Source organism: Nannobrachium achirus (assembly GCF_963921795.1).
Source record: "Nannobrachium achirus genome assembly, chromosome: 24".
Taxonomy (NCBI): domain Eukaryota; kingdom Metazoa; phylum Chordata; class Actinopteri; order Myctophiformes; family Myctophidae; genus Nannobrachium; species Nannobrachium achirus.
In genome coordinates, this window is record NC_137831.1 from 1,394,715 (window position 1) to 1,416,965 (window position 22,251).

General features: G+C 44.7%; 1 protein-coding gene across 1 annotated transcript in view; it reads left to right on the forward strand.

Annotated features, from left to right (window-relative positions):
- Positions 1 to 22,251, forward strand: part of LOC308309324 (kalirin-like) — a 105,971-nt gene that overhangs the window by 61,439 nt on the left and 22,281 nt on the right. Inside the window, exons 29-35 of the mRNA XM_080754873.1 lie at positions 1 to 7; positions 5,943 to 6,104; positions 7,921 to 8,008; positions 11,111 to 11,265; positions 14,352 to 14,483; positions 14,798 to 14,914; positions 16,176 to 16,243. The exon at positions 1 to 7 is cut by the window's left edge and continues 96 nt beyond it. Of these exons, the coding sequence (XP_080610999.1) occupies positions 1 to 7; positions 5,943 to 6,104; positions 7,921 to 8,008; positions 11,111 to 11,265; positions 14,352 to 14,483; positions 14,798 to 14,914; positions 16,176 to 16,243 (729 nt within the window). The remainder of the gene's footprint in view (positions 8 to 5,942; positions 6,105 to 7,920; positions 8,009 to 11,110; positions 11,266 to 14,351; positions 14,484 to 14,797; positions 14,915 to 16,175; positions 16,244 to 22,251) is intronic.

Below are 22,251 nucleotides of genomic sequence, written 5' to 3' on the forward strand. Positions count from 1 at the left end.
CGACAAGGTAAACACACACACACACACACACACACACACACACACACACACACACACACACACACACACACACACACACACACACACACACACGCGCGCATGGGCACACGCGCGCACGTCCATAGCATGATTATCTGACTTACTTTCACTAAATAGTTGCTATATCGATTTTAAATCATTGAATGGAATCGTATCGTATCACCATGAATGAACCAATATCGTCCATGTATCGTATCGTCAACCATGTATCGTGATGTGTATCGAACATAGACTGTATAAAATATATGGACAAAGCGAAGCCATTGGTTTCTATGCAGCGCAAATGACACAATATGGGTCCTTGGCATGGGTGTCGCCATCATAGATTGTAAAAGCACCAAAGGATGCTATTGGCTGCCAACGGTCACATGCAACCGCAGGGATACGTGGGAGAATGTGGTCGGAGCCTCCCGAAATAAATCACACGAAGAAGAACACAGCCGGCTGGTATCAGTTTAGTTGGCCACGCCCCCCCGCAACTTTATCATCAATTTTAACCGATTTAGTGCCATTCCCGAGAATACTCGTGAAAAATACTCGAGTATCCAGAGTGCCGATCCCGAGAATACTCGCGAAAAGTAATATATTACTGTAACGGCGGTTATCCTACCGAGTACAATGGCGGATGGTCCCGAGCCGATCTCCCTCGCTGATTTCTCATCATCACGGATCCACGAGCACAAAATAGTAATCCCATAACATTGAGGCAGACGGGGAATCTCATCTTTAATGTCCATTATCTCAAAACAACACTTTCAAAGCGCAGATGGCAATAGATGCTCGCTTATGTTACACATGTTGAAAAGCTCCGTTCCGCCATTACACAACACCACGTAAACAATGATCGATTCCGGTGAAGGACGCGATGACGTCAGACCGGAAGTGTTTACGCTATGGACTTCTGGCCTTCAAAATAAGACAACGGCCGTTTATGGAGCCAGCGAGAGGCACTCTGGATATTTTAATCCGTTAATTTCTGGGGCTCTTAATGGGTTAACATAAATGGGACTGTATTTTCACAAAACGCATATCATGGTGATTGAAAGGCAACTTTTAACTAGCGATAGGAACCATAAAGTATTTATGAAAATGTTAATTAAGGTTAGAAAACGAAAGGGGAAAATGAATGGGGTCCAATGGAGAACAATTCTTTTTGCGATCGTCCGGGGGGGAAAACAGCGCAACTAGCGGCCAATCATAGGAAGTTTTAGTTCCGTATTGGAGTCATTTCATTCCAACATGAATGGAGGTTGAAGTAATGGTAATCGGGGGGTTGGCAAAAAGAGCTTTTCTGTGTGGAGTTTGCATGTTCTCCCCGTGTCTCCTAGGGTAGATACCCTCACAAAAACATGCAGTAATCCTAGTCTCAATAATGCCTCCCCCTGGCCAGCCGGGGCGCCTGATGGAGGGGAAAGGAACTGGTTGGAATAACGTGTTCCTTCCACGCGCTGCGTCCAACCTGGGGAAACTCCCCCCACGTCAGGTGATAAGAGGCAGCTTGCACACTCCTCATGCACTGAAGGAAGCATGAGGTCATGGGATAAAAATTATAGGAAAAAAACTAATCTAAGCCTATCCTGATGGTTGTCTGTTGTCTCTCTCTTCCTGCATAACAGCCTGCGTGTTTAAGTCTCGACCACAGCAGTGCTTCCCAAACCTCTCAGGTCTCTGACCCAAAAGAGACATCCCACGTTTAATCGGGACCCAAACTAGTGAAAATAACAGATCTACAAGCTCTACAGGCTGCAGAAGATCAATAGCACTATGTCATATGTTGGCCTTAGGTCACAGGTGTTTCAGTGAAGGGGAACCCCCATGCACAATGCACAAGTAACGGAGGTGATCCGACCCGCCCCACCCGGGTCTCCCGCGTGAAAGTCCAATATCTTAACCATCACTCCAAAGGGACATCCCTATGGAACGAGGGCAGATACTAGACTTTTGAGGCTTCAGGCTGGGGCTGTGACTCTCTCCGCCACACTCACACTTGCCATGCACACGGAGACACCCAAAATCAGGCAGTAATCTACATTAGTCAGGGCAAAACTATAGCAGTCAAATGGTTAATATAAACAATACTACGTACGCATTCAGTCACCATGAGACTGTCTGTTGTACACACACACACACACACACACACACACACACACACACACACACACACACACACACACACTAAGCTAAACATGCACACATGCATGCGCGCAGCCTTGCTCTTCTTCAGTACAACAACGTGTGTGTGTGTGTGTGTGTGTGTGTGTGTGTGTGTGTGTGTGTGTGTGTGTGTGTGTGTGTGTGTGTGTGTGTGTGTGTGTGTGTGTGTGTGTGTGTGTGTGTGTGCGCGTGCGTGCGTGCATGCGTGCGTGTGTGTGTGCGTCCGTGAATGGGTGTGAGCGTGTTGGCTGCCTCTCGTGTGCGCGCGTGTGTGTGTGAGTCTCAGCAGACTCCAGAGGGTGTGTCCCATGACTTCACCGCTGCTGCACAGCTGTATGTGTGTGTGTGTGTGTGTGTGTGTGTGTGTGTGTGTGTGTGTGTGTGTGTGTGTGTGTGTGTGTGTGTGTGTGTGTGTGTGTGTGTGTGTGTGTGTGTGTGTGTGTGCACTGTGTGTGTGTGTGTGTGTGTGTGTGTGTGTGTGTGTGTGTGTGTGTGTGTGTGTGTGTGAGAGAGAGAGAAAGATTTAAAGGGAGTTTCCATGTTAAGTTGCTGTATTGTAGATTCAGCTGGGAGGTGAGTGGTGAGAGCCTGTTTTTATCTGTTGTTCTTTTAAAAACCTCCTTATTTCATGTTTTTTACTCTGTTTACTTTGTTTACTTCGTTTTACTCTTTCTACTCCTAAACTTCTCAATGTTCATTTTGACAACAAATGATTGATTCACTTTTAGTCCTTTTTTTCTATTCATTTGAAATGTGTCATATTTTAAATGTGTCATAATTTCATAGTTTCAGCCTAGTTTTAGTTGACTAAAGCAGGGGTTCTCAACCGGTTCAGGCCGCGACCCCTAAAAGAATCCTTTTTTTAACTGGGGACGAGTTGAGGCATTACATTACACGTTCTATTGTGGAAAAATAGCAGATCTACAAGCTCACGTTGTGAGGCGTTGTGAGCATGTAGATCTGTTATTTTGATAATTTCTGTCTAATATTTGACAATTTGGACAATGTTTAATTTGTTATTTTAGAGGTATTAAAAAGTCCTTCTAATTGTCACACTTAAACTTTATGTTGGTTTGTTTACTGTTGAGAGAGAAAACAATGTTGCACATTAAGTTAATCATCTGGGGGACCCCCAGGTTGAGAACCACAGGACTAAAGCAGGGTTCCTCCACAGTGAGAACACAGGACTAAAGCAGGGTTCCTCCACAGTGAGAACACAGGACTAAAGCAGGGTTCCTCCACAGTGAGAACCACAGGACTAAAGCAGGGTTCCTCCACAGTGAGAACACAGGACTAAAGCAGGGTTCCTCCACAGTGAGAACACAGGACTAAAGCAGGGTTCCTCCACAGTGAGAACACAGGACTAAAGCAGGGTTCCTCCACAGTGAGAACACAGGACTAAAGCAGGGTTCCTCCACAGTGAGAACCACAGGACTAAAGCAGGGTTCCTCCACAGTGAGAACACAGGACTAAAGCAGGGTTCCTCCACAGTGAGAACACAGGACTAAAGCAGGGTTCCTCCACAGTGAGAACACAGGACTAAAGCAGGGTTCCTCCACAGTGAGAACACAGGACTAAAGCAGGGTTCCTCCACAGTGAGAACACAGGACTAAAGCAGGGTTCCTCCACAGTGAGAACACAGGACTAAAGCAGGGTTCCTCCACAGTGAGAACACAGGACTAAAGCAGGGTTCCTCCACAGTGAGAACACAGGACTAAAGCAGGGTTCCTCCACAGTGGGTGCTGCTGTGGCACCCCAGGGTGCCTCAGGATACGGTGATGATATTTGGAATTCATCAATATGACATCAGTTTAACCAGACTGAGTTGCAATGCACTTGATGCCTTCTTTTTCAGCCTACAAACATCACCTCTCATCACCAGAAGATAGCAGATCTACAACCTGAAGCGTTATGAGCTTGTAGATCTGCTATCTTTGGGTGAAGGTTTCCCTCCAGAATAGGGATGCTGGGGTTCAAGTGTTTTAAAGAATAGGTTATTTTCAGTGTCAGCCAAACATAAAATTAATGACTCGTTGCGACTGTGGGTCGCATTTACTATGAAAACCTCCAGATCCTGTGCCTTGCGTCACAGTGCGTGACACCTCATCCCAGCTCAGCAGAAGGATATAGCTGACCTGTTCTGACATTGACATTTGATTTTGCAAATGAAATCCGTCCTTGTCCCTTCATGCAATATTAAGACCATATATGGAGATCCCTGATGTCATCAATATTAAGCCCATATCTGGGAATGCCCATATATGTACATATTGTGTCAGTCTCAGTCTATGACATCAAACATCTATGATGTCAGACGTTAGTCATCTCCATATTTGGGAAAAATGTGGCCACACTTTGGCCTCATTTTGTCTGTCTGTGCCCTGCTTTGGTCAAAGTTGATCCCATGCCAAAGTGCCAGCGCTCGCCCAGCAGTCTGCTGCCAGGCCATATCGCCATATGCCCATGTCGCTTTAGGGCGAGGCCGCTTCTCGTTATCTTCATTATTTATCAAGTTCCGCCGCGGCAGTACAAGCTTCACATGACAATTTGGCCCTCCAGATAAAATCATTCATTCATTCAGAATTCATAAAAATATAGAACTAAAGCACATAGAATGTATAGATCTAGAACACAGATTTCATAGCTCTAGAGCACATAGAATAAAAAATCATCGCTTCACTTCGAACCGAGGTTTTTTTTTTTGCATTTTTCCGTCAAACAAACAAATGAACACAAGTGTGTGTGTGGTATCTAGGCGAACATATAAAAGGTAGTTCTTGTGGCTAATCTGACTCAAGCTATTCCAAGATAGTGTCAAATCTGACGCTACAACCAACCAACATACACAAACAAACAGACATTCACAAAAGTGCAGCGACTTTGGCTTTTAAAAAATCAAACCTCGGTTCGAAGTGAAGCGGTGAATTTTTATTCTATGTGTTCTAGAGCTATGAAATCTGTGTTCTAGATCTATACATTCTATGTGCTTTAGTTCTATATTTTTATGAATTCTGAATGAATGAATGATTTTGTCTGGAGGGCCAAATTGTCATGTGAAGCTTGACCAATCCTCAATTCTGCATGCACGGGACATGTACGGGACGTGTACGGGACACAGCCACTCCTTGGAAGTGGTTTTCACCGCTTCAAAACTAGCAGATATACTGTAGAAGTGTTTTCCAGCTCACATAATATGATAATAGCAGTTTTATGGAGGCTTAAACCTCACATCTTGTCAGAGGGTAACGCCTCAATGTCTATAGCTGACCTGTGACCTCACATTGTTGTGACATCACATTATGACATCACTTTCGTCCTTGTCCCTTGTATGCCCATATATGGAGATCCCTATTGTACAGTTGTACATGTACTGTATTGCTCAGTGTCAGTTGCACATGGAGATGATTCTGGGGAAGAACTTCAAAAGGAGAGCCCGTTCATCATGGTTCAAGAGCAACATATATATAGATATAGATATAGTATACTTTATTGTCAGTTCACACTGAAATGTGTCTTACGACACAGCAGTCATGTATTCAAAACATATATACAAACATTTGTAACACATCAAGGCATACGTGACACGCTGAGTCGCGGTGCAGCCCCTGTACCAGCGCACCAAAAACAATGAGTTTACTTTAAAAGAAAAGAACGTCTATAAACGTTGGGTTCTCTGTTTGTGTGTGCGTGTGTGTGCGTGCGTGCGCATGCGTGCGTTTTTGTGCATGCGTGCATTTGTGTCCGTGCAGCTTTCAGGAGGGTGTGAGTTAGTGGTGGTGTTGCTAGACTTCACCAGCGGGGGCAGTGGTGAGCTGACGGTGCGCTGCGGTCAGACTGTGGAGCTGCTGGAGAGAAGCCAAGAACGACCTGGGTGGTGTCTGGCCCGGATTACTGATACTACACCTGTTCAGGTAATAGATTACTGTAATAGATTACTACTAGAGACCTGGGTGGTGTCTGGGCCGGATTACTGATACTACACCTGTACAGGTAATAGATTACTGTAATAGATTACTGTAATAGATTACTACTAGAGACCTACTCCTGTACAGGTAATAGATTACTGTAATAGATTACATCTAGATTCAACTCCGCCTTGTGTGAATATTAAAGGGATATTCCACTTTCAAAAAAACTTTTTGTCATTTTATCGCCTTAAGCCTCTATCAGAGTCCAGGGTGAAGAGCTATTCTCTTCACCGCGGTGTAGTTTTCTAGCTATCACCTAAAAATACATAACAAAGCCTAGGTGATAGCTAGGAAACTACAACGAGGTGAAGTGAATAGCTCTTCACCCTGGACTCTGATAGAGGCTTTAGGGTGCCCTCAGACCAAAATAGCTATGAGAGTGGAATCCGCGTTCCGCCAATGCATTTCAATGAGAAGGCGGCGGTTTCATGTCAGTGGAGGATATCGGCGCTCCGCGCAGACCTTGCGTTTATGCTGGAGCAAAGAAATTCTCCACGCAGATTCTGGTTTCCCCCCTCTGTCCAATCGGGTGAGTCGAAGGCGTAACATTCTGAGAATCAGGAAGGGACTGGGAGATGTTTTGTTTTGATCAAGAGTCTCATGCACCCAAACTCTTCTCTTTTTAGCTTGTTGCATCTCCCCTTCCAATAAAGTAAAGGCGAGTACCCTTCGCCTGTCCATTATACAGTTGACACGTAAAAGATGATGATAATAAAGCCTATTAAATTGATAACCTCGCAAGTCGCAACATAGCCTGGCTAACGTACCTCTGCAGACAAAGGATCGCTACGCTAGTCTACAGGCTACAGGGAGGGAGGGGCGGTGCGGGAAGTGAGTGACAGACGCGTCACTGGCTTTGGGACGGAATACGCTCTCTGCGTTTTTAGCCAGCCGCGCACAGACAGTTTTTAATTTGCTTGATTAAATATTAAGATATTTGATATTCATTTTATGAGACTCTCCCCTAGAAGCGAATAGCTGACAAAATAAAATAAAATGAAAAGGCAAATTCGAAAATTAAATTGAAATACAATAAATGCTTTTTAATCTTCAGGAAATGAACGCATTTTTTGAGAAAAAAAGTAATTTAAAATGCAATAGCATTTACATTTTATCTACAGATGTGCTCATTCTATGACAAAATTAAAATGATAAATAAAAGATCATTTTGATTTTCAAAAAATACCCCACTAATTAGTGGACAATATTAAAATGAAAATGCAATTGAGGTAAATGCTTTTTAATCTTCAGATAATTAACTCAATTTTTGAGACAAAGGAATGTATAATTCAATAGCATTGACATTTCATCTCAAGGTAATTTTTATTGCATTTTAAATTTATTTTTGTCTTAAAAAATGCGTTTTTGCCATTTAATTTTATTTCTGTCAGCTATTCGCTTCCATACTCCCCATCCAGGGCCTCTCCCCACACACACCCATTGTAACTTCAAACTCCATTTTAACCATGATAGATTCATTAAAAACACCCGTCTTTTATTTTTGGTGACTCATACTATTCTCCTAATACGTGAGCTGTGTGTATGTGTTTTTTTCCCTGACTTTTTTGAATATTAATGAGTGAATTAGCCTTAACTCCGCCCCTGTGTGAATATTAATGAGTGAATTAGCCTTAACTCCGCCCCTGTGTGAATATTAATGAGTGAATTAGCATTAACTCCGCCCCTGTGTGAATATTAATGAGTGAATTAGCATTAACTCCGCCCCTGTGTGAATATTAATGAGGTATTGACCTTGCAGGAGGGTCTGCTGCCCATGTCAGTGCTGTGCCTGTCTCACTCTCACAGTGCAGACATGGAGGGAATCCTGACCAATAACAGCAAGACAGGTGAGAGGCACGCACACACACACGCACGCACGCACGCACGCACTTTAATAAATAATACACCGTTTCATGCTTCGAATATCTAAAATATTATTAGTGTGGTACACAATTGTTCTCTTAAAACTTTAACCAATGAGGAAGCCCTGACTGCCCTTAAACTGCGCCTTGTCGTTTGCAAAATGTTAATAAAGTATTCAATCAAAAATGAAGTTTTGATCATATTTTAATATTTTTTGGATAATAATACTGTGTGTGTGTGTGTGTGTGTGTGTGTGTGTGTGTGTGTGTGTGTGTGTGTGTGTGTGTGTCAGATTGTGTGTCCCTCTCAGGCTCAGAGAGCTCCATGGTTCAGTCCCAGACAACCAACCAAGGTACCGTCCTGCTTGTAGATCTGCTCCTCTCTGACACTGTGAGCTTGTAGATCTGCTCCTCTCTGACACACTGTGAGCTTGTAGATCTGCTCCTCTCTGACACGCTGTGAGCTTGTAGATCTGCTCCTCTCTGACACACTGTGAGCTTGTAGATCTGTTGTCTCCTCTCCTCTCTGACACACTGTGAGCTTGTAGATCTGTTGTCTCCTCTCCTCTCTGACACACTGTGAGCTTGTAGATCTGTTGTCTCCTCTCCTCTCTGACACACTGTGAGCTTGTAGATCTGCTCCTCTCTGACACGCTGTGAGCTTGTAGATCTGCTCCTCTCTGACACACTGTGAGCTTGTAGATCTGCTCCTCTCTGACACGCTGTGAGCTTGTAGATCTGCTCCTCTCTGACACGCTGTGAGCTTGTAGATCTGCTCCTCTCTGACACACTGTGAGCTTGTAGATCTGCTCCTCTCTGACACGCTGTGAGCTTGTAGATCTGCTCCTCTCTGACACGCTGTGAGCTTGTAGATCTGCTCCTCTCTGACACGCTGTGAGCTTGTAGATCTGCTCCTCTCTGACACGCTGTGAGCTTGTAGATCTGCTCCTCTCTGACACGCTGTGAGCTTGTAGATCTGCTCCTCTCTGACACGTTGTGAGCTTGTAGATCTGCTCCTCTCTGACACGCTGTGAGCTTGTAGATCTGTTGTCTCCTCTCCTCACTGACACGCTGTGAGCTTGTAGATCTGTTGTCTCCTCTCCTCACTGACACACTGTGAGCTTGTAGATCTGTTGTCTCCTCTCCTCACTGACACGCTGTGAGCTTGTAGATCTGTTGTCTCCTCTCCTCACTGACACACTGTGAGCTTGTAGATCTGTTGTCTCCTCTCCTCACTGACACGCTGTGAGCTTGTAGATCTGTTGTCTCCTCTCCTCACTGACACACTGTGAGCTTGTAGATCTGCTGTTTGAAGTGTTTTAAAATGTGTTTCAAAACAGTAAAGAAAAAAAGGGAAAGCCGTTTAGTAAGGGTTCCGGAAAAAATCAATATGAATCGATTATCGGTTTCAACACTAGCGATACGGCCGCATCGATGCACGTTTACCTGGATCTGTCCAAATCGCGGCTGAATCAGTCGATGTATCGGTCCTAAAGTTATTAATCGGATTCACTGGATTTTAGCATTAAATAATTAACCTGCTTTGAAACTCTGAACTTACTTACTCAGCATTTACTGTTACAAATCATTACTTCAAAAGTGAGCACTGCTAACACAGGAGTGCAACGGAAAGGAAAAAAAAGAAATCTGTCCTCCAATAGAGCTGGGTTTCTGCGTACTGCAGTCATACCCGTCTCCTGTCCTGCTGCGCAGATCTACAAGCCCACAGCGTGTTGCATGTGGATGGGTTGTAAACTTGTAGATCGGCTACTTCCGGTGCAGCACACTGCTGCGTGTATGACGCTCGCAACTCTGCGACAACAGTGACTTGTAAACAAACGAATGTGGTAGTTCCATATCTCTATGGATTATTCCAGTGGAGAAACGCAACATTTGGATTTTATAAGAATGCGACAGTAAAGGATTGGATATTATAACACTTTTCCCAGTAGAACCATCAGAAGTCCCCACACTTCGACTGCAAAGGTAATAATCACAGCATCAGTTTTTATTGCAAAGGAGTATTGGTTTTTAAAGTGGGGTCCGGGGACCCCTGGCCCTAGGGGTCCTTGAGGGAGTTCTAGGGGGTCCTCGGCGAAATGATATAGAAACCAAATGGACCCTTGGGTATGTGTAACTCAGGGGAGTGTACAAAAGAAACCAAATGGACCCTAATGGGTCCATTTGGTTCCATTTACACTTAAGACAGCCTGATCCATGTCAAACTGGGGGTCCTTGACATTGATTTTTTTTTTTAGAACTACTGCAGTAGAGCCATAAGATAACAAGTAGACATGATGTGTGCCAGACTTCAAATGCTGCACTTACTTTATACTGCTGTTGTTACTGTTGTAAAGTGGATCTCTTTGAAATGATCTTATTGACTGAATAACAGCAGGCTCTTTTACTAGTTTTATTTGGTGACTCTGTGGCATTGCTGAGGATTGATCTGATCTGTGGCATTGGTGAGGATGTATTTTAGTTTTTCAGTGTTATTATTGCACTGTACTGAAGCCTGAAGGGCCAGGCCTTTTGTGTGTTTGTTTTATATTTCTCCACCTGAGCAACTGTAACTGCTAAAGTGAAGCTCTTAGAAATGGGTGTGAGACAGATTTTCAAACCATGTCAGTAGGCTTTGTAGTTTACATTAATTATTTTTTGTATCTACATGTCTGTGTCTATTTAGAATGAACACAACAATGACATGATACTAAAATGATTTGTCATCCGTCTTTTTTTTTACTTCTTTTCTTTTATGAGATATCCTTCTTCTTAATTGAATGGAAAATGAATGTTTCATTAAACGTATGTATCAGATCACACCGTATCGCATCGAATCGTATCGAATCCAATCAAATCGCATATAATTCCACAAAATCGAAATCGTATCGAAATTGCACCGAATCGAATCGTATGGAATCGTTCTGTATGTAAGACGTATCGTCTCTGAATGGAATCGCAGCCCATGTATCGGATACGTATGGAATCGCCTTGTGGATACCCCTACCGTTTAGGTATAAGGAGTGAGGTACGTATGGGGTGTGTAGTCATGGGTTGTGTGTTTTCCTCCATGTGTGTGTGTTGCAGGACCCTCCTCCCCCACCGTGGGCGGGGGGGCAGGGGGCGTGGCCTCTTCGCCAGGGGGCGGGGCCGCTTCGCCGGGGGGCGGGGCCGCGTCGCCGGCGTCATCGGGACCACCGGGACCTAAGAGGACGGGGTCAGGGACCGGGAACACGCTAAAGGTACACACACGCACACACAACACACACGCAACACACGCAACTTAAAGCTATACTGTGTAAGTTGTTAAACTAGTGGTCAGTAGCGGTATTGCTTTTTTCGGCCGTTTTTCGCCCGGAGTCGTCACGGACCACCGCCGCGGACCACCGGAGCGGCACCGCAAACCACCGCGACCGATACGAATCCGTGGAGGGGTAGAACGCATGGTAGAATGTAATTTTCTGGCCAGGATTTGGGGATTAAGAGGTTAAGAATCCTTCACCATGGTAAACACTGTAGCTGAGGGAGGCTACTTCCTGAAGACATGGCAGATAAGCTGTGATTGGCCGGTAGTGTATCATGTGTGTGTGATCCGTGATGTGATTGGCCAACGTATACACAACGTATACAGATGATGCAGATGACATTATTTTTCCGCGAAAACTGGACCCCGGCCAGGATCATAGAAAACATATAAAGAGAAGGCTTTAGAAGCTGAAAATAACGGAGTGGGTGTTCTAAAATGTTAGTGATTTAACAGTTAGGACAATTTTAAGATTTGTTTTATAAAAAAAGTTACATGGTATAACTTTAAGTTTATAAAGTTTCATGTTACATAGAAAAAGTAACTTAACCTAACCCTTTTTTTCAGCGTTGAATTGAGAATGTACACACACACACACACACACACACACACACACACACACACACACACACACACACACACACACACACACACACACACACATATGCCTCTCAACTGAGTTTTATGTTTAATTTAAAAAAAAGGTTGACATTTTCTTTAGTAAACATTTGTGTTAAAAAAAGAAGAAAATTATGATCACTTTAGGACATTTGATCGTCAATCTTAACAAAACTTAAATGTAAAATTATAACTTCGCTTGTAACTTCCTGTAACTTGTAACTTGAGCCAAAAATTACCCAAAAAGTATCTCAGTTACTTGACGAGTTACAGAAATATGAATGTAACTGAGTTACCAGCAAGTTACAGCAAAATGTAACTTAGTTACGTAACTCAGTTACATTTACCTGTAACTTCCCCAACACTGGCTGCAGATACATGCACACACACAACACAAACGCTATAAACACATGCACACACACAACACAAACGCTATAGACACATGCACACACACAACACAAACGCTATAGACACATGCACACACACAACACAAACGCTATAGACACATGCACACACACAACACAAACGCTATAGACACATGCACACACACAACACAAACGCTATAGACACATGCACACACACAACACACACGCTATAGACACATGCACACACACAACACACACGCTATAGACACATGCACACACACAACACAAACGCTATAGACACATGCACACACACAACACAAACGCTATAGACACATGCACACACACAACACACACGCTATAGACACATGCACACACACAACACACACGCTATAGACACATGCACACACACAACACAAACGTTATAGACACATGCACACACACAACACAAACGCTATAGACACATGCACACACACAACACACACGCTATAGACACATGCACACACACAACACACACGCTATAGACACATGCACACACACAACACAAACGTTATAGACACATGCACACACACAACACACACGCTATAGATACATGCACACACACAACACACACGCTATAGACACATGCACACACACAACACACACGTTATAGACACATGCACACACACAACACACACGTTATAGACACATGCACACACACAACACACACGTTATAGACACATGCACACACACAACACACACGCTATAGATACATGCACACACACAACACACACGCTATAGGCACACGCAACACACACAACACAAACGTTATAGACACATGCACACGCAACACACACACTATAGATACATGCACACACACAACACACACACTATAGACACATGCACACACACAACACACACGCTATAGACACATGCACACGCAACACACACACTAAATTAACGCTATGGAGAGTAGACACTCCATGATGCTGGCGGCCCAGTTGCATCATGGGATGTGTAGTGTTTTGGCTCACCAGCCACTATGTGTTGTTGTCCTAGTGGCCCTAAAACCATATTGTTGTTCACATGATATTTTGTGTTTGGAGATAAACTCATCTAGCCTCCTGTAAAAAAACTTTCTCAAGTATTTTAGAAAACTGTGGAAGGAGGTAAACTGGTCTGTAATTTGTTAATTCATGTTTATCTCCACCCTTATACTGTATATAGGTATAACTTTTGCTATCTTCAACCTTTTAGCGAATATTCCTGTTTTTAGTGATTGGTTACAGATATATGCAAGAGGTTTCGACACATATTCAACAATACTCTTTGCTAATGCCATGTCAATTCCATTACAATCTAAGGATGTCTTGGCCTTACAATTGTTGACAATGTCAATTATTTCTTTTTCATTTGTTCCCTTCAAAAGCATAGAGTTTGCTATCTTTTTGGTTTTCTCTTCTACCTTGTTTTCATTACCAGTCTTTGGAATCTTCTTAGCCAAATCAGGACCAACATTAACAAAGAATGTATTAAATTCATCTTCCACTTGACTCATTTCATTAATCGTTATATGTTATTAATTGTAAATAAAAGTATTTAAAGGGATATTCCACTTTCAACAGGGAGCAGTGGTCCCATTGTACACCCATTGTAACTTCAAACTCCATTTTTCGCTAACTTTTTCATTTATTTTTAATAATTATTTGGGATAACGGAAAAAATGAAATACAAAAACATAATTATTAAAAATAAATGAAAAAAGTTATCGAAAAAACACGGCCTGCTCACATATTAGGAGGGTAGTATGAGTCACCAGAAAAGATAATGTGTGTTTTTAATGAATCTATCATGGTTAAAATGAAGCTTGAAGTTTCAATGGGTGTGTGTGGGGAGAGGCCCTGGGCCTGGAGGGCCTGGTAACATTTACATCAAATATCTAAATATTCAATCAAGCAAATTAAAAACTGTTCAGGGTATTCATAAAAGGCTGATTAGATGATAAAATTACCAAAAGTTTTTTTGAAAGTGAAATATCCCTTTAAATGTTTGCTGTGATTGACAGCGCTGGCTGACCAGTCCCGTGAGGAGGCTCAGTCAGGGGAAAGCTGACGGACAGAAGAAGCCTCCAATCAGAGCCCGGAGGCGGGACAACAGGGCTGAACTGGCCACGCCTCTCACAGCCAACACACACACGGTACGGTAACAATTAGCATAATGATATGCAACAAGAGAATAATTAACATAATGATATGCAACAATACAATAATTAACATAATGATATGCAACAATACAATAGTTAATGCAATGCACACGCACACACACGTCATGATTATTCTTTCATAAACCGAGTTTATTTCTTTATTTGTATTGGCCAAAAACGTGCAGTGACCTGGGAGTGTGCGAGCAAAGGTTTAACGTGTGTGTGTGTGCTTGCGTGCGTGCGTGCGTGCGTGCGTGCGTGCGTGCGTGCGTGCGTGCGTGCGTGTGTGTGTGTGTGTGCGTGCTCAGAAGGCTCTCAGTTCAGACAGCGTTCAGAGCGGAGGGGAGGAGGAGCCTGAGGAGGAGGCGGAGCCTAGCACCCCTCTACCGCCCCCTATGGACATCATCAAGGATAACAACACTGAGGTAATAGATTACTTACAACACTGAGGTAATAGATTACTTACAACACTGAGGTAATAGATTACTTACAACACTGAGGTAATAGATTACTTACAAAGCCAAGGACCCCCAAAATTTATGTATTTTGCCGTGGACCCCCCATCTCGAAATATGTTGTTCCAGGGACCCCCCAGAAGCAAATATTTGAGTTACAAATGTTCGCTTTTAGAAAGATGTATTCACAAAAATGAATGATTTTTCAAAAATAGCAGATCTACGAACTCGCAACGCGGCACTCTGAGCCTGCTATTTTTCATAGTTAAAGCATTTAACCGTAAAAGGATCCCTGGCTAATATGACAACTATGTATTAATACATTATAACGGTCCTCTATAACTACTATGTAAAATTAAAAACACCTTAAATATTTTATTTCTTCTAGAAATAGCTAATCTTTCACTCAATAGGGGAAATGCCCGTCGCAAGTTGATGATGTCATAAATGTCATGTGTCATTTTTATGGCAAAAAACAAAACACAAATACATTTGATTTGATGCTCATATTAACCATAGGAAGTATTACATTTGTTTTTATTTCCACATGCATGCCATAAATTCTATAGGGATAGATCACACATGACATTTAACTTGTGACGGGCATTTCCCCTATTGAGTGAAAGATTAGTTATTTCTAGAAGAAATAAAATATTTAAGGTGTTTTTAATTTTACATTGTAGTTATAGAGGACAATTATAATGTATTAATGCATATTTATCATATTAGCCAGGGATCCTTTTAAATATAAGTCATTTACCATTCGAGGGTTGTGGGTCGTTGGCTGATTTACCACTGTTTCAGAACAACCCTGAAACAGTGGTAAATCAGCCAACAACCCACGACCCTCGAATGGTAAATTGCTTTTCTACCACTTCTACCATATAAATGAAAGAAAACACAGTTGTAACTTGCAAGGTTATTTAGTTACAATCAACTGCAACACAACAGTGGGCGGGGTCCATGAGCCAACTCAAGGTTGTTGACTGATTTACCACTGTTTTAAGCCAATCAGAATCCAGTATCTGAACATGTGACCACAACAAGTGGTAGAATGGTTAATGATGAATGCTGTCTGTCTGTCTGTCTGTCTGTCTGTCTGTCTGTCTGTCTGTCTGTCTGTCTGTGTGTCTGTCTGTCTGTCTGTCTGTCTGTCTGTCTGTCTGTCTGTCTGTCTGTCTGTCTGTCTGTCTGTCTGTCTGTCTGTCTGTCTGTCTGTCTCTCTCTCCAGGCGTTGGACTCTGAAGGTTCTAATGAGTCAGACACAGAGCAGAGGAACAAGGCTATGAGAGGACGCATGTAAGACACACACGCACGCACGCACGCACGCACGCACGCACGCACGCACGCACGCACGCACGCACGCACGCACGCACGCACGCACACACGCACTCTGATACTGAACCAAAACATTATTTTAACTAGAAGCAGTGCTCTTCCAGGCCAGGCGTCCTGGTGGTGCTACTGTATAATAGCACAGGTCCCCACCAGGCCAGGTGTCCTGGTGGTGCTACTGTATAATAGCACAGGTCTCCACCAGGCCAGGCGTCCTGGTGGTGCTACTGTATAATAGCACAGGTCTCCACCAGGCCAGGCGTCCTGGTGGTGCTACTGTATAATAGCACAGGTCTCCACCAGGCCAGGCGTCCTGGTGGTGCTACTGTATAATAGCACAGGTCTCCACCAGGCCATGCAGGCGTCCTGGTGGTGCTACTGTATAATAGCACAGGTCCCCACCAGGCCAGGCGTCCTGGTGGTGCTACTGTATAATAGCACAGGTCTCCACCAGGCCAGGCGTCCTGGTGGTGCTACTGTATAATAGCACAGGTCTCCACCAGGCCAGGCGTCCTGGTGGTGCTACTGTATAATAGCACAGGTCTCCACCAGGCCAGGCGTCCTGGTGGTGCTACTGTATAATAGCACAGGTCTCCACCAGGCCATGCAGGCGTCCTGGTGGTGCTACTGTATAATAGCACAGGTCCCCACCAGGCCAGGCGTCCTGGTGGTGCTACTGTATAATACACAGGTCTCCACCAGGCCATGCAGGCGTCCTGGTGGTGCTACTGTATAATAGCACAGGTCTCCACCAGGCCAGGCGTCCTGGTGGTGCTACTGTATAATAGCACAGGTCTCCACCAGGCCAGGCGTCCTGGTGGTGCTACTGTATAATAGCACAGGTCTCCACCAGGCCAGGCGTCCTGGTGGTGCTACTGTATAATAGCACAGGTCCCCACCAGGCCAGGTGTCCTGGTGGTGCTACTGTATAATAGCACAGGTCTCCACCAGGCCATGCAGGCGTCCTGGTGGTGCTACTGTATAATAGCACAGGTCTCCACCAGGCCAGGCGTCCTGGTGGTGCTACTGTATAATAGCACAGGTCTCCACCAGGCCAGGCGTCCTGGTGGTGCTACTGTATAATAGCACAGGTCCCCACCAGGCCAGGCGTCCTGGTGGTGCTACTGTATAATAGCACAGGTCTCCACCAGGCCAGGCGTCCTGGTGGTGCTACTGTATAATAGCACAGGTCTCCACCAGGCCAGGCGTCCTGGTGGTGCTACTGTATAATAGCACAGGTCTCCACCAGGCCAGGCGTCCTGGTGGTGCTACTGTATAATAGCACAGGTCTCCACCAGGCCAGGCGTCCTGGTGGTGCTACTGTATAATAGCACAGGTCTCCACCAGGCCAGGCGTCCTGGTGGTGCTACTGTATAATAGCACAGGTCTCCACCAGGCCAGGCGTCCTGGTGGTGCTACTGTATAATAGCACAGGTCTCCACCAGGCCATGCGTCCTGGTGGTGCTACTGTATAATAGCACAGGTCTCCACCAGGCCAGGCGTCCTGGTGGTGCTACTGTATAATAGCACAGGTCACCACCAGGCCAGGCGTCCTGGTGGTGCTACTGTATAATAGCACAGGTCTCCACCAGGCCATGCGTCCTGGTGGTGCTACTGTATAATAGCACAGGTCTCCACCAGGCCATGCAGGCGTCCTGGTGGTGCTACTGTATAATAGCACAGGTCTCCACCAGGCCAGGCGTCCTGGTGGTGCTACTGTATAATAGCACAGGTCTCCACCAGGCCAGGCGTCCTGGTGGTGCTACTGTATAATAGCACAGGTCTCCACCAGGCCAGGCGTCCTGGTGGTGCTACTGTATAATAGCACAGGTCTCCACCAGGCCAGGCGTCCTGGTGGTGCTACTGTATAATAGCACAGGTCTCCACCAGGCCATGCGTCCTGGTGGTGCTACTGTATAATAGCACAGGTCCCCACCAGGCCAGGCGTCCTGGTGGTGCTACTGTATAATAGCACAGGTCTCCACCAGGCCAGGCGTCCTGGTGGTGCTACTGTATAATAGCACAGGTCTCCACCAGGCCATGCGTCCTGGTGGTGCTACTGTATAATAGCACAGGTCTCCACCAGGCCAGGCGTCCTGGTGGTGCTACTGTATAATAGCACAGGTCTCCACCAGGCCAGGCGTCCTGGTGGTGCTACTGTATAATAGCACAGGTCTCCACCAGGCCAGGCGTCCTGGTGGTGCTACTGTATAATAGCACAGGTCTCCACCAGGCCATGCGTCCTGGTGGTGCTACTGTATAATAGCACAGGTCTCCACCAGGCCAGGCGTCCTGGTGGTGCTACTGTATAATAGCACAGGTCTCCACCAGGCCATGCAGGCGTCCTGGTGGTGCTACTGTATAATAGCACAGGTCCCCACCAGGCCAGGCGTCCTGGTGGTGCTACTGTATAATACACAGGTCTCCACCAGGCCATGCAGGCGTCCTGGTGGTGCTACTGTATAATAGCACAGGTCTCCACCAGGCCAGGCGTCCTGGTGGTGCTACTGTATAATAGCACAGGTCTCCACCAGGCCAGGCGTCCTGGTGGTGCTACTGTATAATAGCACAGGTCTCCACCAGGCCAGGCGTCCTGGTGGTGCTACTGTATAATAGCACAGGTCCCCACCAGGCCAGGCGTCCTGGTGGTGCTACTGTATAATAGCACAGGTCTCCACCAGGCCAGGCGTCCTGGTGGTGCTACTGTATAATAGCACAGGTCTCCACCAGGCCAGGCGTCCTGGTGGTGCTACTGTATAATAGCACAGGTCTCCACCAGGCCAGGCGTCCTGGTGGTGCTACTGTATAATAGCACAGGTCTCCACCAGGCCAGGCGTCCTGGTGGTGCTACTGTATAATAGCACAGGTCCCCACCAGGCCAGGCGTCCTGGTGGTGCTACTGTATAATAGCACAGGTCCCCACCAGGCCAGGCGTCCTGGTGGTGCTACTGTATAATAGCACAGGTCTCCACCAGGCCAGGCGTCCTGGTGGTGCTACTGTATAATAGCACAGGTCTCCACCAGGCCATGCGTCCTGGTGGTGCTACTGTATAATAGCACAGGTCTCCACCAGGCCAGGCGTCCTGGTGGTGCTACTGTATAATAGCACAGGTCTCCACCAGGCCAGGCGTCCTGGTGGTGCTACTGTATAATAGCACAGGTCTCCACCAGGCCAGGCGTCCTGGTGGTGCTACTGTATAATAGCACAGGTCTCCACCAGGCCAGGCGTCCTGGTGGTGCTACTGTATAATAGCACAGGTCTCCACCAGGCCATGCGTCCTGGTGGTGCTACTGTATAATAGCACAGGTCCCCACCAGGCCAGGCGTCCTGGTGGTGCTACTGTATAATAGCACAGGTCTCCACCAGGCCAGGCGTCCTGGTGGTGCTACTGTATAATAGCACAGGTCTCCACCAGGCCAGGCGTCCTGGTGGTGCTACTGTATAATAGCACAGGTCTCCACCAGGCCAGGCGTCCTGGTGGTGCTACTGTATAATAGCACAGGTCTCCACCAGGCCAGGCGTCCTGGTGGTGCTACTGTATAATAGGCCAATGTAAAAAGGGTGGCATGTGTTCTTCACCAATCTTAGACCTTTCATGGCAATCGGACGCTGCATGGATGATATGAGGCATTGTGTTCCAAAAATGTGTTTTGCCAAAGTCTACCTGCTGGTGGCGCTATGACAGGCCAATGTGAAAAGGGTAGCATTTGTTCCTTGACGTAGTGGGAATATGTGTGGCAAATTCCACGGTAATCGCAAGCTGTGTTGATGATTTATGAAAAAGGATGGAATATGAAAAATCTGACAGATCGCTCTTGATCACATGACTATAGAGATACTGTGTACTGATTTGCATGATTGTTGGAGAAAATCTGATGGAGTAATAGCAAAGAATGTGTTCATAAGTGTGTACATAAGTTGTCCTCCTGGTGGCGCTATAAAAGGCATCATGAGGCCGACTCTTGCAAAACACATTATTGGCCAGTTCTCCTACAGATTTTGTCCAAAAATCATACAAATGGGTAGACAGTATCTCTACAGTCATGTGATTGACATCATGGATCTTTCCAATATATCATTTTCCATCCTGATTGGCTAAGATTGTCTTCCAAAGTTTGCAGGATTGGTCCGCTTTGAACAAAATGCTTCAAATCATGAACACAGCTTGTGATTTTTGTGAACTTTTGCATTCACATTCCCACTAGACCAGTGTTTCTTAACCTTTTTTCTGCATGGTCACACTTTTCATGTCCCAAGAATCCATGGTCACACCAACATAATAAGGAGGTGTAATTATGTGTCGCGAAGAAACCTTGTATCTCCAAGTTTCAGATTTGTACGTTTTTTCGCAAAGTAAAGCCCTGCTTCATCATACGAGGCTGTCGCACAACAGTAGTGAAAACAGCAGATCTACAAGTGCGAGGCGTTGTGTGCTTGATCGGCTGTGTGCTTGATCGGCTGTTTTCACTAGTTTAATTTTTTTCATTTTCATTTTTATTTCATTTTCAAAATGATAAATACAATACTGGCTTTCAAGCCGTTTTTTTTTTCTTCTTTTTTTTATGTTTTTTATCCCACGGTTTTGCAACCCATTTTTTCCTCACCCGGTGACTACCTAACCTGTAGTCCTGGTTTCCGCTCTCCCCCTGCCGCGCCAGGGGACATTGGGGAGCACTCGGCTGGCTAGGGGGAGGTAGTATAGAAACCAGGACCACTGCATGTTTTTGTGTGAGGGCCTATGCCCAAGGAGACACGGGGAGAACATGCAAACTCACCACAGAAAGCAGTTTCAAGGGGCACACTTGACCCTTCTCAGGGGCACACCAAAGGTCCCCAGGACCAGTGGTTGAGAAACACTGCACTAGATGGAGGAACAAATGGCACCCTTTTCACATTGGCCCGTTATAGCGCCACCTGGAGGCCACAATAAGATACCTGGCCTGGTGGAGACCTGTGCTCAGAAGAACACTGCTTCTAGTTTATTTCTGCAATTTTCAATGCTATCCTTGATATCAGCAGGGGTGTCACACCAAATCCTGGGCCCTGGGTACAAGGATACACTGCGGGCCCCCCATGAATGTTAACTATTGAAAAATAGCAGATATACAAGCTCACAGCGCGGCACCGTGTGCCGCGCTGTGAGCTTGTAGATCTGCTATTATTATTTTGAAAGATTGTGAAAATGAGTGCAAGAAACCTATGTTTCTATGTTTAGTTTAGTTTAGTTTAGTTTATTTGATCACTCACATTTTTACAAGTCATACATCCACTTAGTCATTGTTACATGTGGTCAAAAGGAATAGGCTGAAGCTGAAAGCTTGTAGAAGCCTATCCTACTTATTCAAGGAGTAAAATACAGAGATTAGTTATAGGAATGTTTGAAATTCAAGGATACATCGGCCTCATAGCAGATATGAGAGAATGGAAAATTAAAAATTAAAAAATAAATGGAAAATTAAGAAAAGGGAAAAAACATGTTGGAAGAATTTCCATATACATCAACACTAGCAATTCAGGAATCAGAATATGTTATAAGAGTATACGATTTTACCTTCTGGTGATAATGAAATAAATGAATAGATGAATAATCTACTTTTTTTCTCAAAAAAATGTAATTAAATAAATGGAGATAAAGGAAACATGATAAAAGGATAAGGGTAATAATAATAATAATAACTGAAAAGGAAACATGATAGAATGAATGTACTTTTTTTTTTTTTTACTTACATAATAATTTAAAGTGTTTAGGATTTAAGCATACATCAGCCTAATAGCAGGTAAGAGAAAATTAAGAAAAGAAAAGAGAAACAAACAGACTAATAATATGGGTAATAATAGTAATCATAATAATAATAATAAGTGTAATAATAAATGGAGGTAAAGAAACATGATAGAGTGAATGTAGTTTTTTTTCTAGGTTTGTGTCCATGATTACGCATTGTCCATGATATTTTCCAGGTTAATTCAGTTG